General features: G+C 45.7%; 1 protein-coding gene across 6 annotated transcripts; it reads left to right on the forward strand.

The window, feature by feature from the left end:
• Window positions 1-200: 200 nt before the first annotated feature.
• Window positions 201-15,312, forward strand: cep295 (centrosomal protein 295). 6 transcript variants are annotated; one of them, XR_011669675.1, is made up of 28 exons: window positions 201-629; window positions 734-934; window positions 1,111-1,235; window positions 1,330-1,423; window positions 1,703-1,816; window positions 1,909-2,049; window positions 2,259-2,442; window positions 2,715-2,861; window positions 3,030-3,284; window positions 3,406-3,506; window positions 3,678-3,893; window positions 4,293-4,399; window positions 4,938-5,751; window positions 5,995-6,307; window positions 7,241-7,453; window positions 7,624-7,703; window positions 10,000-10,204; window positions 10,322-10,543; window positions 10,653-10,831; window positions 10,954-11,335; window positions 11,472-11,672; window positions 11,870-12,426; window positions 12,593-12,706; window positions 12,850-12,922; window positions 13,060-13,294; window positions 13,525-13,612; window positions 13,728-13,827; window positions 15,139-15,312. XR_011669675.1 is itself a non-coding variant. In XM_071357707.1 (28 exons), exons 1-28 carry the CDS (start codon window positions 531-533, stop codon window positions 15,178-15,180), a joined length of 5,664 nt encoding a protein of 1,887 aa, XP_071213808.1. In that variant the 5' UTR covers window positions 201-530; the 3' UTR covers window positions 15,181-15,312. The 6 variants fall into 6 exon arrangements, 4 of the variants coding, with proteins under 4 accessions (XP_071213808.1, XP_071213810.1, XP_071213811.1 ...); XM_071357707.1 differs by having other exon boundaries at window positions 13,060-13,356; XM_071357709.1 differs by having other exon boundaries at window positions 10,322-10,429; window positions 13,060-13,356.
• The last annotated feature ends 309 nt before the right edge of the window (window positions 15,313-15,621 follow it).

The following is a 15,621-nucleotide window of genomic DNA, read 5'->3' on the forward strand; positions in this document are numbered from 1 at the left end:
GCTAAATATATATAAATAGTGGAGTAGGGTGGTGTTATTTTTTGTGAGTGTGGTGTTAGATGGTAGGGTATTTTTTTTTTTTTTTAAGCAAAGTATAAGGGAGTTGCACTCCAGTCTAGTAGGTGGCGGTAATGCAAGATCGGCCACCTTTTGGGCATGGTGGAAGGCAGCCAATCACATGATTTAGCGTGCAGTTTAAAATAAAGGAAGTGACGTTTAACAACGAAATAACGCTTTCACTCGTTGGCATGGATTTCGGCTAATATACAACACTTTGGAGGGGGATTTTGTAACGCATTTGAACGTTAGCTACTTCAAATTAGCATAGTGTTTTGTTTAGCTAATCCATCAATATTTAAACAATTTAGATTGCGAAAACGGGAATATTTTTCATACTCTGAAGTCTCTGGTGCTAGCTAGCTAGTTTAGCATAACTGGCTGGCCTTTGTTTGTCATGGGTGTTTTTCAGACTGTGCCGTTGACCAGCTAACTAATATTTTCGCCTTTCAACATCCCTGAATTTTATAAAGATGAAGAGAAAAGTGTCTCGATTACGGTTAAGTCCAAATGAAGAAGCTCAACTCATTCGAGAGGAACACGAGAGGAGAAGGAAGCTGCGAATACAACAGGTATATAGTAGCTATCACCAAACACTCGCTCTCAGTGACGATGCTTACATCCTGTCAATGCATACACTACCAAATGCTGATCATTAGCTACCACTCTCTCACAGGTGCGGGAACAGGAGCGGTATATCGCTCTTCAAATCCGCAAGGAGGTGCAACTACGAAGGGAGCGCGAGCTGCAAAACCTGGCAGAGGAGTTGAAGGAGGAGTGGGAGCAACAGCGGAGTGAGAAACTGGAGACCCTGCAAAAGTTATACCAGGACAATCTCCGAGTTTTGGGAGAGGGACATAGAAGTGCCAAAGAAAATGTAAACTCTCAACCTATGTATTAGCAATGTGTGATACATTACAGGCTGCCAGTGTAACTTTACTGGGTTTTGTAAGAATTTTTAAGCAACTTGGGTCATGCCCCAGATCACAAAATACCTGTGTCTTTACTTCACTATACAACTGGTTGATCAATGCACACTTCTTGTTTCCCCAGGAGCCTGACTGGGAGGCAATTGCACAGAAAAATGAGGAGAATCATGTTCGGGCAGATGAGCGCTATCGAGTAGCCCTCAAAGAGCTCAAATCAGAGAGACAGAAAGATCAGGAGGAACAAAATCGGTGAGGCTATCAACTGGGTTTTATTTGGTCAAACAAACATGGGCTTGTTACATTGTTTGATATTAAATCTGGCATGGTTTTCTTCTCCCTCAAGTTTTATTGAGGCTAGGAAGAAGTCCATACAGGTGGAGAAGGAGAGGGCAGCAAAAGTGGCCAACTTCCCATCCCTTCCACCCAACCCAATTGAGGTACAATTTAATGTTTAGGAATCGGGCACATTGTGATCTATGGTCATACCAGTAAAAAGTAGTATTCCGAGCCTGTAGGTTTGCGATGGAAAGTTCTTAATCAAAGGCACTGTAACAATGGAATATAAAGCTCTCCTTCCAAACCCACATACCATTCTTAAAGCACACATTTAATTAACAATATTCTATTGTAGTTTGAGCAAACAGCAGTCTCAGTAGATCTTACAATTCCAGAAAATATATTCTCACATTTTGTGCATTTCTTTTTACTGTTAACAGAGTATTGAGTCAAGGAAGCTACATGCAGTGAAGAAATCAGATGTGGATGCCTTCTCTGTGACTCACTATCATATGCCAGAGACAGCGGTGGACAGGGAAGTCTACACAGCACAGGTAATCTATCTTTAAAAGCTCAAAAAGATGCAATGGCCCAGTATGATATATTGTTCTCTTTCTATTGTAACCGGTGTGTTTTGTTCCCCCAGCCAAACGCACAGGAGGTGGCATTGGAGGAGATGCAGCGCCTGCAGGTGCTAGGACAGGAGGAGCAGAGGGAGAGGCGGGAGCAGCTGGAGAAGGCTCGTCTCAGAGGTAACCACGCGCTGAGGAGGGAACAGCTCACACAGGTACATGCTGCTACACAACCACACTCACCTTTTTCAAGACCATTCAAGTGATAACATGAAAGAAAAGTTAACGTACAACTTTCTGCGTAATGAGGCTAAACCTGTCCTGAGATGTTAAATGAATTCCTGAAATCCTTTGAATGCATATTGTATGAGTCAAGGCCAAAACAACAGCAATACCTATCCTATGTTTGTTTTGGCTGTATCAGGACCGAGAGCGCCTCCTGGTGGAGCTTGAACACATGCATCAGACAGACCTTTTGAGGCGCAGGCAGGTGATGGCTCAGATGCCTGCCCAGATCTTCCAGCCGCTCCACAAGAGACAGGAGATGAGGGAGGACTGGCAGAGGGATATGGAGTTCGCCTTCGAGGACATGTACACTGGAGAGAGGAGTAAGGAGGGGGTGCTCCAAATCATAATACATTTTTCATTGTTTTCTCTTCAGCAATGTTTTTCTACTCTGGCCCCGAGGACAACATTTGTTGGTATTGCCATGGTGCGTAGATAAGTTTTACTTGATTGAAATGGAGACATTGACTCTATCCCAGACAGAGTAGTGTGTACACACATATTATTATGGCACCTAATTAGTAATTACCATTAGTATGTTGGAGTGGAGTTTCTCTTTCGTCTAATTAAAACTGTACTGATCTCTTGCCTGCAGGAGTGAAAGGTGACCTGGTGCTGCAGCTGGTCCCAGAGCCTCTCCCAGCTGTGTCCACTGGCAGCCAGGATGAAGACCTAGACCTGACCCAGGAGGCCACCCCTGACCTTACACCCTTGGCTGGGGCAGAGGAACAACAGGATGAAGGTGAAGAGATGGATTCATTTCTGCTGTTGGACTCCGGCTTTGATTAATGTTTGATTTACTGACTATCAGAGTATGACCATAGTGTTGTCAAGAAAGGTTATGTGGAAACTAATAAATGGAGTTGGATCGTGTGCACGAAATAAACTATTGTTTTGTCTGTCATTGTAGAACCATCCAGGCCTCTAGGTGGCGCCCCCAGACAGGCCTTGAAGAAACTATTGACCCGCATCAGGTCACAGAGAGACCAGTGGAGCTACCGGAGGCTGGTTGATCCCCCAGGTGACTGCCGAACTACTCCGACAGCAGAGTGCGACACGTCCGCAGGCGTTACGACCATTGAGACAGGTTCTCTGGCCAGCGAGGAGAGGGGCCGACCTTTGACCACTATACCCAGACTCCCTGACCCCTCTCAGTCAGCCCAAGGTTAGTGAGCACTTGGTAGATCTTCGTGATTTGCTGCTACAAGGTTGAAGGTTCAAGAGAAGCATTTTTTTCTGTAGTGTTTTTTTCTTAATGATCCATTTAATGTATTTTATCTGATTAGCTATAGAGACAACAGAAGAGTCCATAGTGGCTGGTACCCTGCTCCATGCTGATAAACAAGCCATCAAGATCCACACATTTGAAACCGAGAGGAAGAGGAGGGTGTGTGTCTTTGTATCTATGTATTCGTGCATGTCCAATACATGTCTGCATAATATATCTGTCTTGAGTGGGAGGGGGGTGTAAAATAAAGTGAATGTATTAACCTTTCTGGGAAAGTGTCTCTAAAGCTGAAAGCTCATAGTTTGCCCTGTGGGTGCCTCTGTTGTCCAGGGGGAAGAGCTGGAGAGGCAAAAGCAGGAGCAGATAGCCCTGCTACAGGAGTTAGAGGAGAAGAAGAGCAGGCTGGAGCTGCTGCTGCAGGAGGCCCAGCAAGAAAGAGAACAGCTGCATACGGCCATGAACCAGGACACAGCTGCTGCATCTGGAACACAGAAAACACCAGCCCAGGACGTCACCTCTGTCAGCCCTGCTGCTCCAACTCCCGAGGTGGGTGGGATTGTGTGTGAATAGATGTGGTTGTGGTGGGATTGTGTGTGTTTGTATTTATCTGAGCCATGATGTAAATCAATAATACCCTGAATTATATTTTTAAAATATATTTCATGATGGTTTCTACACTTGAACTGAGCTGTGTGTGTGTGTGTGTGTGTGTGTGTGTGTGTGAGAGCCATGATGTAAATCAATATTACCCTGAACTGAAGTATATTTTCAATATATTTCATGATGGTTTCTACACTTGAACTGAGCTCCGTGTGTGTGTGAGAGCCATGATGTAAATCAATATTACCCTGAACTGAAGTATATTTTCAATATATTTCATGATGGTTTCTACACTTGAACTGAGCTCCATGTGTTTGACTCTGTGTTTCCACATATGCGACACAGACTTGTTCTGTGGTTGTCCCTGTGCAGTCTACTATAACCTCAGCTGCTGAGGATGGCCACTCCAGGAGAATCAGAGAGTATCAGCAGCGTCTCTTGGACCAGAACAGGTGTGTTTCTCACAATGGCTGATTCATATGATGAAATTAAAACATTTAAAACAGCTGCCTATTGCTGATTTGTGTATCCCATGTAGCCTAGTGTTTTTTTTTTTTTTTTTTTTTAACCTTTATTTAACTAGGCAAGTCAGTTAAGAACAAATTCTTATTTTCAATGACAGCCTAGGAACATTGGGTTAACTGCCTGTTCAGGGGCAGAACGACAGATTTGTACCTTGTCAGCTCGGGGATTTGAACTTGCAACGGTTACTAGTCCAACGCTCTAACCACTAGGCTACCCTGCCACCCCAGTTAAGAGCGTTGGGCCAGTAACTGAAAGGCCACTGGTTCAAATCCCTGAACCTACTAGGTGAAAAATCTCTGCTCTTGAGCGAGGCACTAAATGCTAATTGCTATGGCTGACCCTATCTGTCATATTTGACAATAAAAAATATATATATTTAAACACCTATCTTGTCTTATGTCTTCTTTTATGGTTGTTTTTGGTAATTTATTTCAAAACATTACTTTCAATGTTTCAATCTCTTAGGCTTCATAAGCAGTCTGTGGAGGAGGCTCGCCGACGTCTGGAAGAGTACCAACGCACACTAAGAAACCGCTACTCTGGTGAAACCACGTCAACATGTCTCCCTCCTGGTACCACAGCCTGTCTTCTACCACACTTTAAAGGAGGAATCAATTCCCTGGCAGTGCCCCTAGAACTCCCCTCTGGTTCTGCCCTGCTCCCCTGTCTCCCTGTAGCACTTAGTCCCCACTCTAGAGCTCACACCCCTTTGGACCTCCCCACACAGGAGCCCTCCATCTTGGTTCAAACTCTCTTCCTCCCTGGCACTACAGTTGGCTTGCATATTAACTCCAGAACCTCACCAGTGCAGCTAGAACCCACCTCTGAAAGCCTAAGGGACCAAAGAGCAGGTGTTTGGCTGGCGGACAATGTGTTTAGTAGGGTCACAGAGGATTTCCCTGAGAAGCTACCTCCACCCTCTACCTCGTTAGACCCCCAGTCCTACAGACCACATCCTGTTTCCCTCCACCCTACTCCACACATCCCAATCCCATCAAGAACTGACCCCATCCCACCCATCAGCCCAACCCCTTCAGAAGAGTCAGCTACTCTCCCTGGCGAGGCCCCGGTAAATCCTGGGTCTGTCCTGCGGGCCCCGGCCAAGTTTGGGGAGGAGGTGGAGAAGCAGAGGCAGGAGCTACGGGAGGCCCAGCGGCGGGTGGAGGCCCAGAGGGAGGTGCTCTTCATGCAGCAGAGGGAACTGGAGGAGGAACAGAGGGAGCAGAGGAGGAGACAGAGGGAGGTGTTACAGGCACTGCTCACTGCTGATGACACACAGGTAAGGAAACGAACGACACCTTAAGGGTTTTACCTGCTGTTACTAAGGCAGGGCTGCTATTGGTTTTAAGTGATTCAAAAAGTAAGAGTAACACTAACATGTAGAACTAATAGTTAGCCCAAACATGTACATTTTGTCAATGAAATTGCATGGATATACCGGTACTCTGCCTACTGACTATAAAGTAGCTTACCAGCCATATCTGTCTCTGTGTCTGTCTCGATCTCTGTGTGGGTCCACCAGCCTGGTCCAGAGACCACTGATGGTTTGGGGTCAGAACGTCTCCGTCTGATGGCAGCTCTGCTTCGGGCCATCGAGGAGTCCAATGGGCAAACCTCAACATTGGTAGAAACCAGTCAGAGCCAAGAGAACACATTCGACGTCCAGAGTTCACACTCAGACAGACCCGCCCCTCACCCACTCCCCCACCACCACCCCCGGGCAGCCAAACCCCCGGTGGCCCGCGCCAGGCTGGCCGTCATGGAGATGACAGAGCAGCACGAGCTCAGTGCCATCCAGGAGGTGCAGACGCCAGCCAATGCCAGCCTGATCACAGGTCAGCCAGCCACACCCACAGGGGGCACCACACGGCAGTGGTCAACTCTAGTAACTGTTAAGAGAATTATGTTCTCAATGTTCATAAACTGAACTTCAATTAACTACTCAGTCTGTAACCCAGAATTTGTAAGATACTGGTTGAAATGAAAACAGAGGCCCAGCCTACAATAGTCAAATGTTTATTCACGAGAGCGCTCTGAAGTCCATTATACAAAGACATCCATTTTATAGCTGCGCACATACTTCCACACAAACAGTAGATATCCTACGCACATACATACACACAAACTGTAGATATCCTACGCACATACATACACACAAACAGTAGATATCCTACGCACATACTTCCACACAAACAGTAGATATCCTATGCACATACATACACACAAACAGTAGGTATCCTTCGCACATACATACACACAAACAGTAGATATCCTACGCACGCACATACACACAAACAGTAGGTATCCTTCGCACATACATACAAGTTCAAATCTTAAGCTACGCCTTGCTCAGACAGTCTGTGTTTTTCCAATATACAGATACATTGTTTCTTTAATCTGCAACATGTTTCATAATTTTCTGTGAGCCTAACAGTTTCTCCCCTCCACGGGTGGAGACAGAATGTCCTGTAAGGAACACAGTAGTACAACTCGTCTGTCGATAGCTCCTCTTATCATTTGTTTCACACTTGCACCCTGCTTACATACTAAAATGGAACAAACGGTCCTTGTTTTAATTCTGACTAAAACTACACACATCATCAGATTATAGATTTATGATTGTAATACATTTCTTACAATTATATGGTTTCAGGGTGGAATATTCTAATCATTACCTTTTAAGCATATAATTCCCTTATCAGTAACCACTTGTATACATCCTTCATAAACAAGCGTGTATCTCTAACCAGCTTCTGTGTATTGTGCAGAAGAGAGTGTGGCAGTATCTATTGAAAGGGCAATCCCAGAAGAACAGGACCACTCGGCCCACTCTGAAAGAGGTCACTCCAGCACCTCTGTGTCCAGTGCATGGGAACACACAGCTGGGACTGGGAGTGAGACATTAACTGGGTCTGGTAGATCCAGCAAGCTGTCCTGGAGAGAGAGACTACGGCTGGAGGCTGGTGCCTCTCCTGGACCTGGTAAGGAAAGGAGGAATGGATGAAGGGGAATAGGGAGATATCTTATGCCAGGATGGTTACCACAGGAGTATAAGAGAAGGATCCTTTTACTTTTAGAAGCTTTAGAGTGATGGTCATGGAGTCCTCTCAGACAGTTTCAGTCACTCTAATCCAACTGTCCTATGTCCTAGATCCCACACCAGCACTCCCAGAACGGTCTTATCACTCCTGTGAGTTTGGGAGAGGTGTCCTTGGTAAATCTCCTATAGAGGTAAGGGTTTTTACTGGTTCTATTTCCCCCTCCGATGTCCACCATATTGTGGATAAATGATAAGTTGCCAAATCTGAGGGTTTGTGGTCTGTCCTACAATACCATGATATTGCTTGAGAAGCAGTTTTTTGTTTTTGTGTGTGTCTTGTGTTCGTGACTGTGTTTCTGTTTCCTTTCTGAGCATGATGTCAATCAATATTACCCTGAACTGAAGTACACTGCTCAAAAAAATAAAGGGAACACTTAAACAACACAATGTAGCTCCAAGTCAATCACACTTCTGTGAAATCAAACTGTCCACTTAGGAAGCAACACTGACAATAAATTTCACATGCTGTTGTGCAAATGGAATAGACAAAAGGTGGAAATTATAGGCAATTAGCAAGACACCCCCAATAAAGGAGTGATTCTGCAGGTGGTGACCACAGACCACTTCTCAGTTCCTATGCTTCCTGGCTGATGTTTTGGTCACTTTTGAATGCTGGCGGTGCTTTCACTCTAGTGGTAGCATGAGACGGAGTCTACAACCCACACAAGTGGCTCAGGTAGTGCAGCTCATCCAGGATGGCACATCAATGCGAGCTGTGGCAAGAGGGTTTGCTGTGTCTGTCAGCGTAGTGTCCAGAGCATGGAGGCGCTACCAGGAGACAGGCCAGTACATCAGGAGACGTGGAGGAGGCCGTAGGAGGGCAACAACGCAGCAGCAGGACCGCTACCTCCGCCTTTGTGCAAGGAGGAGCACTGCCAGAGCCCTGCAAAATGACCTCCAGCAGGCCACAAATGTGCATGTGTCAGCATACGGTCTCACAAGGGGTCTGAGGATCTCATATCGGTACCTAATGGCAGTCAGGCTACCTCTGGCGAGCACATGGAGGGCTGTGCGGCCCCACAAAGAAATGCCACCCCACACCATGACTGACCCACCGCCAAACCGGTCATGCTGAAGGATGTTGCAGGCAGCAGAACGTTCTCCACGGCGTCTCCAGACTGTCACGTCTGTCACATGTGCTCAGTGTGAACCTGCTTTCATCTGTGAAGAGCACAGGGCGCCAGTGGCGAATTTGCCAATCTTGGTGTTCTCTGGCAAATGCCAAACGTCCTGCACGGTGTTGGGCTGTAAGCACAACCCCCACCTGTGGACGTCGGGCCCTCATACCACCCTCATGGAGTCTGTTTCTGACCGTTTGAGCAGACACATGCACATTTGTGGCCTGCTGGAGGTCATTTTGCAGGGCTCTGGCAGTGCTCCTCCTTGCACAAAGGCTGAGGTAGCGGTTCTGCTGCTGGGTTGTTGCCCTCCTACGGCCTCCTCCACGTCTCCTGATGTACTGGCCTGTCTCCTGGTAGCGCCTCCATGCTCTGGACACTACACTGACAGACACAGCAAACCTTCTTGCCACAGCTCGCATTGATGTGCCATCCTGGATGAGCTGCACTACCTGAGCCACTTGTGTGGGTTGTAGACTCCGTCTCATGCTACCACTAGAGTGAAAGCACCGCCAGCATTCAAAAGTGACCAAAACATCAGCCAGGAAGCATAGGAACTGAGAAGTGGTCTGTGGTCACCACCTGCAGAATCACTCCTTTATTGGGGGTGTCTTGCTAATTGCCTATAATTTCCACCTTTTGTCTATTCCATTTGCACAACAGCATGTGAAATTTATTGTCAGTGTTGCTTCCTAAGTGGACAGTTTGATTTCACAGAAGTGTGATTGACTTGGAGCTACATTGTGTTGTTTAAGTGTTCCCTTTATTTTTTTGAGCAGTATATTTAAAATATATTTCATGATGGTTTATACACTTGAACTGAGCTCTGTGTGTCTGTCTTTTCTTTCTGAGCCATGATGTAAATCAATTGTTCCTGAAGTATATGTGAAAACATATTTCATGAAGGTTTCTACACTTGAACTGAGCTCTCTGTGTGTGTGTGTCCATGTATCTTTATTTTATGTGTGTGTGTGTGTGTGTGTGTTTCTTTCTGAGCCATGATGTAAATCAATTGTTCCTGAAGTATATGTGAAAACATATTTCATGAAGGTTTCTACACTTGAACTGAGCTCTCTGTGTGTGTGTCCGTGTATCTTTATTTTATGTGTGTGTGTGTGTGTGTGTGTGTGTTTCTTTCTGAGCCATGATGTAAATCAATTATTCCTGAAGTATATGTGAAAACATATTTCATGAAGGTTTCTACACTTGAACTGAGCTCTTTCCACAGTGTTATTTATATACAGGCGCTACATTATTATACCCTTCCTGTCTAACCCTGGTGTCTTCCCGTGTCATCTGTGTTGTCCAGTTGGAGAGCCTGTCCTTCCAGTCAGCCCGTAGACCCTCAGAACCTGACTACCTGTCCTCCACCACCATCTCTTCTGGAAGCTATGCCACCACTGACCCTGAACACACCTCCACTGACCCTGAACACACCTCCACTGACCCTGAACACACCTCCACTGACCCTGAACACACCTCCACTGACCCTGAACACACCTCCACCCAAATAGGTGTGTGTGACTTGTCTGTAGGCCTGATCAATTGAGTATATACCAATTCGGTCATGTCAGAAATTAGTTACATTTCAAATATATCTTAGCCTCTCTTCTCTTTTTTTCCCCCATAAGACTCTTCCCTGCTCTTGGCTGGGTTTGGAATGGGAGGAGGAAAAAATAAAAAGTCATCGGTCAATGGCTCCTCTTCATCCAGACACAGTTCCTGTAGGGGCGTATCTGGTACTGGCTTTCCCATTTTAGACTCACTCATACACAGCAGCAGTATCCAGCGCATCATAGACAAATACACCAGGGAGCTCAACTTTTCTCTTAGTACTGCTGGGAACCAGACGGGTACACACACAATTTGAATCTCTTTTTGATATAATATCCTATAGTAGTGAATTTCCAAACAGCAGCCTCTTACAATTCCCCTTTTCTTACTCTTCCTCCTCCCATCCAGGTGCATCTGCAGTGATAGAGGGGTCAGTGTGTGAGGAGCCAAGCTCCTCTGTGTCGCAGCAGAAGCCCTGGTCTAAGCTACTGCAGGAGAATGAGGGACCAGACAGGTCACCTGTTTGGGGGGCCGACCCACACACTCTCCCCTCGGACAGAGAGTCAGGAGCTCAGAGGCACGACCAGGTGGGTCCATCAACACCCTCGTACTCCATTCAATAGCATTATGGGTTCAGAGTAAATATTCAGATTTTTTCGTATCAACATTAACTAATTCAAGGCATCTCTTTTTAAATTGTTTTGTTAAGGAATGGGACAACACTGTCAACCGGATCATGGATCGCCTCTCAGACAAGTCCTCCTCATTGGTTCTGGACCAGGGGCGGGACTCCACTATCAGCCCAATGACTGGCCAGCCCTCGGATAAGTCATCCTCGCCGGGCCAAGGGTGGGACTCTACTTTGAGCCGAATGATTGGCCAGCTCTCAGGTCAATCAACCTCACTGGACCAAGGGTGGGATTCGACTTTGAGCAGAATGATTGGCGGGCTCTCCAATCAGTCAACCTCTGTCAGCCAGCGATTGGACCAGTCATCCCAGTGGCTAGATGAAGTCCAGGATGAGAGCCGGGTGATGAGGCCTCTGGTTGGAGAGCTGGATGAGTCTGCTGCCCAATGGAGTGGGAGCTCAGGTAACCGAGTCAATGAATATGTATGAAATATTACTGTGTTGGCTTGTGTTATAGCATGTCTTATTTCAGTGTGTAAGAGCACATTTCTTGCTAATGCTATACTGAAACCTGATTTAGTTTATTTTTTCTACATTAGAAGCTGGTGGTTCTAACTCCCTAGGCTGGGTGGATCTGAGGGTCTCGGGCCAGACAGGAGTGTCTTCTGATCCAGAGGGAGCCCCTGAATCCCAGTTACTGAGCAGCTCCTCTCTCCCTGGACGGGAGCCTCCGCCACATCCACACTACCAGAGCCTGCAGCACTCTGGGGCTAGCTCCCAGGAAGCAGACAGGACTGGGGGTGAGTCTATTAGAGACGCTTTCTAATGATGAATCGGAATTCCCTGATATTCTTTTTGACCTCATCCTCCATTTCCTGCGGCATTCACACTGACCCACCCGCTAACTAGTATTCCCCAATCCCTCATTTGTTGTGATGATATGTCTGAGGTACTAGGTTCTGACTGTTAATATTTTTACCTCTGTTCTGTCTCTCAGTGGATCCAGCCTCCGACTCCTTCCACCCTCTCCTGGCTGAGGTCACGCACAACGAGACAGCCGAACCCTCCATGACCTTGCACCTTCCAGAAGAGGAAGTGGAGGGGCTATGTTCCCACGATGAAGATGGTGACCATGAAGCACCTGCAGGGGACCTTGAGCTCTCTGCATGCTCAGAGGAGTTTGAGGATGACACAGACCCCTCCGTCACCTCTGAACCCTCTCCTGAGCGCCTGAGAGGAGGGGAGGAACCACCTCAGCCCTCACCCGCCCTGCACGACTCCTTGTACCAGCTGACCTCGTCCCAGTGCCTCCCCCATGACTCTGCCCTGCAGGTATCCCTTGGAGCGGAGGAGGTTGGTCTAGCAGCCTGTGAAGATGTCTCCACTTGCGACATGCCACTTGAAGGAGGGGACACTGATATGGAGAGTACACCAGCACCTCGGAGACTTGACCAAAGAGGTGCTATTAAAATTGAGGACCTGGGTGCAGGAGAGCCAGATGACCAGCTATGTTCAGAGTCAAAGATCAGCCCTCCCATCTGGGAGAGAATAATGGTATGTATTTCATTACATTTTTTTCACTATTAAAATGTTTTCCAGACTTTGGGTCCAGTGAAGGAATTGTGTTAATGGATGTCACTCGAGAGGCGGGCTTTGAGAAAGGAGTCTTCTGTGCTGCTATTGGTTGATCTGTGTGATGTCTTTCTCCTCTCTCTCTTAGGAGGTGGGCAGTGTGAAGGGGATAATGGATGAGTCCATGCTGACCCTGGTGAGCCTGACAGACACAACACTACAGGGCCAGGAACTCACTGAGGAAGAGGAAGGAGAGATGGAGGTATCAGACCAAGAAGATGCTGAGAAACAATACATTGTGGAAAAGTTGAGGAGTCTGAAGACTGAGTAACTGAATCTCGTCTAACCTCCTCCGCTGCATGCATTTTGTTGGGTAGTCTCTGAACTTGGTGTGATGTTTTCTAGGAATCAAAGTCGACGATGTTGCCAGAGGAGAATGCCAGCCTACAGGAGAAAGAGACAACCCCCTCTCATGCAGGTGAGAACCAGAAGACCTGAAACTTCTCTGGCTCCTACTCTTCTCTCTTTCCTTCTCTGAATCCTTTCTTGGTCTTTACAAGGTCTTTAAGTGCATACGTGAATCCTTGCTTATACTTGTTTTTTTTCTATGGCAAGTGATGCTACTGGAGTTCCAGTCGTGTCCCAGCGTGAACCTACAGGAGGCTTTCCAGCAGAAACGCAGAGCCCTGATCCAGAGGTCTGCCCACAGGGTGGAGGAGATTCAAGCCAAGAGGGATGAAGCCAGGGCCAACACAACCACCAGGGCCCAGTCTGACCCAACCACTGTTCAGTCAACCACTTCTAAACCCAGGAGAGAGGGGAGGAGTGCAGAGTCAACCCATGCAGGAGGGTATGCCAAGCAGAAAAAGCAACAGACAAAACCCCAAACTCCCTTGCAGCCTCCCATGCTAGGTAACAATAGAATAGACTAAAATAAATATAATATTGTGTTAACAACCAACCAACACATGGAAACTCTTGGGGAAGGAAAGTGGGGTTAGTAATGGGTCAAAGACTTGGTCTTATGTGTTGTAGAGTGTTACTGAACCGAGTCCTCCTCTCTTTGTCCTCTGAGTGAAGCCAAGCTGAAGAAGGTTGGGGAGGTGAGGATCAGCACTCCTGAGATAAGGAAACAGGATGTGGCTGAGATGCGTAAGAGAACAGAGAGGTAACAGGTTATTTCTGTTTTCTGCTCGAACAAGACCCAACCACACATCACATTAACATGATCTGATATCCGACACGTTTCTCTCATGACCTCCCTCTTGGTTGTCTCTCTGCAGGTTGTACAGCCGACTAGATGAGGTGAAGCTTCAGAAGGAGGTCAGGAGCAGACAGGAGGCATATGCCAAAAACAGGGAGATGGCCAAAGAGTTTCATAAGGTAACATTTAAAATACCCCAATGTTTAAATTAATGAAATATGATATTGGTAGAGCATGGCGCCAGGGTTGTGGGTTCGATTCCCACGGGGGACCTGTACGGGGAAGAAAGTATATTAAAACTTCTTATGGATCAAATCCCGTTAGCGGGATCGATTTGACAACATCCGGTGAAATGGCAGAGCGCCAAATTCAAATTAAATTATTAGAAATATTTAACTTTCATACAATCACAAGTGCAATACACCAAAATAAAGCTCAACTTTAAGCTTGTTAATCGAGCCACCGTGTCAGATTTCAAAAAGGCTTCCCGCGAAAGCAAACCATGTTATTATCTGAGGACAGCACCCCATCAAACAAACACATGATAATCATATTTCAACCCGCAAGGCGCGACACAAAACTCAGAAATAATGATATAATTCATGCCTTACCTTTGAAGATCTTCTTCTGTTGGCACTCCAATATGTCCCATAAACATCACAAATGGTCCTTTTTGTTAGATTAATTCCGTCGTTATATCTCCAAAATGTCAATTTATTTGGCGCGTTTGATTCAGAAAAACACCGGTTCCAACTCGCCCAACATGACTACAAATGATCTAATAAATTACCTGTAATCTTGGTCCAAACATTTCAAACAACTTTCCTAATCCAACTTTAGGTATTTTAAAATGTAAATAATCGATAAAATTTAAGACGGGATAAACTGTGTTCAATAGCGGATAAAATTAAAGTGGAGCAAGCTTCAGGTCGTGCGCCCCAAACAAAACAGTCCACTTGGCTCGACTCCCAGAAAGGAAAGGGCTACTTCTTCATTTCTCAAAGGAAAAACATCAACCAATTTCTAAAGACTGTTGACATCTAGTGGAAGCCATAGGAACTGCAAGCCTATTTCTATTCAAACGGGCTTGCCATAGAAAACTAATGGAAAACAGATTGACCTCAAAAGTTTTCCCTGGATGGATTGTGCTCTGGGTTTCACCTGCCAAATCAGTTCTGTTATACTCATGGACATTATTCAAACAGTTTTAGAAACTTCAGAGTGTTTTCTATCCAGATATACTAATGATATGCATATCCTAGCTTCTGGGCATGAGTAGCAGGCAGTTTACTTTGGGCACGCTTTTCATCCGGACGTGAAAATACCAGAGAGGTTTTAAAATGTATGAACTCATTACTGTAAGTTGCTCTGGATAAGAGCGTCTGCTAAATGACTAAAATGTAAAATGATATTGAAATTTTAAGTTGGTTGATGTACATCAACATTAGTCTGTTTTGAATTTATATGAATTCTGTTTTCTCTCTTTACAGAAAACCTTACAGAAGCTACGGGCCAAGCAGTCTTCGCAATGATATTGAAGATCGATTGCTGTTGTCATGTGTGTTTGCACCTATTTTGTACTTGTGTGTATACATTGTATTTTTGTGCAATTTGTTATCAGTAATTTAAAAGATAAAATTTGTAATAAAGTGTATATACATACATTTGTGGTTTAGTCTATTCATCACTACTTATTACTGTGTGCACACAACAGAAGCAACCAGTGCACTATTACACACTATGCTGTAGGTATCTGTAAAATAATTTGTTGTTTTGGTCTTTATATGAAGTTTCCTGCTGCGTTTGCAAATCCTTATACGTGTAATGATGGCAGGCTCCTTGAATAAACTGGAAAATAAACGATTCGTCTGTGAAATAGAGGCCTCCCACCATTTTAACCCGTGATAAACTGGAGCGTAAACATTACGCCGGTTCTGTTGCAAAACGTTAATCGAACGAAATGGTGAGGGACC

The sequence above is a fragment of the Salvelinus alpinus genome, chromosome 21 (assembly GCF_045679555.1).
Source record: "Salvelinus alpinus chromosome 21, SLU_Salpinus.1, whole genome shotgun sequence".
NCBI classification, from domain to species: domain Eukaryota; kingdom Metazoa; phylum Chordata; class Actinopteri; order Salmoniformes; family Salmonidae; genus Salvelinus; species Salvelinus alpinus.

Bases quoted from the DNA above. Each gene is read 5' to 3' on its own strand.
- cep295 (XM_071357707.1), top strand. From the start codon at position 531: ATGAAGAGAAAAGTGTCTCGATTACGGTTAAGTCCAAATGAAGAAGCT. The intron at 1,236-1,329 runs GTGAGGCTATCA...TTCTCCCTCAAG, and splicing joins GATCAGGAGGAACAAAATCG to TTTTATTGAGGCTAGGAAGA. The intron at 13,828-15,138 runs GTAACATTTAAA...CTCTCTTTACAG, and splicing joins TGGCCAAAGAGTTTCATAAG to AAAACCTTACAGAAGCTACG.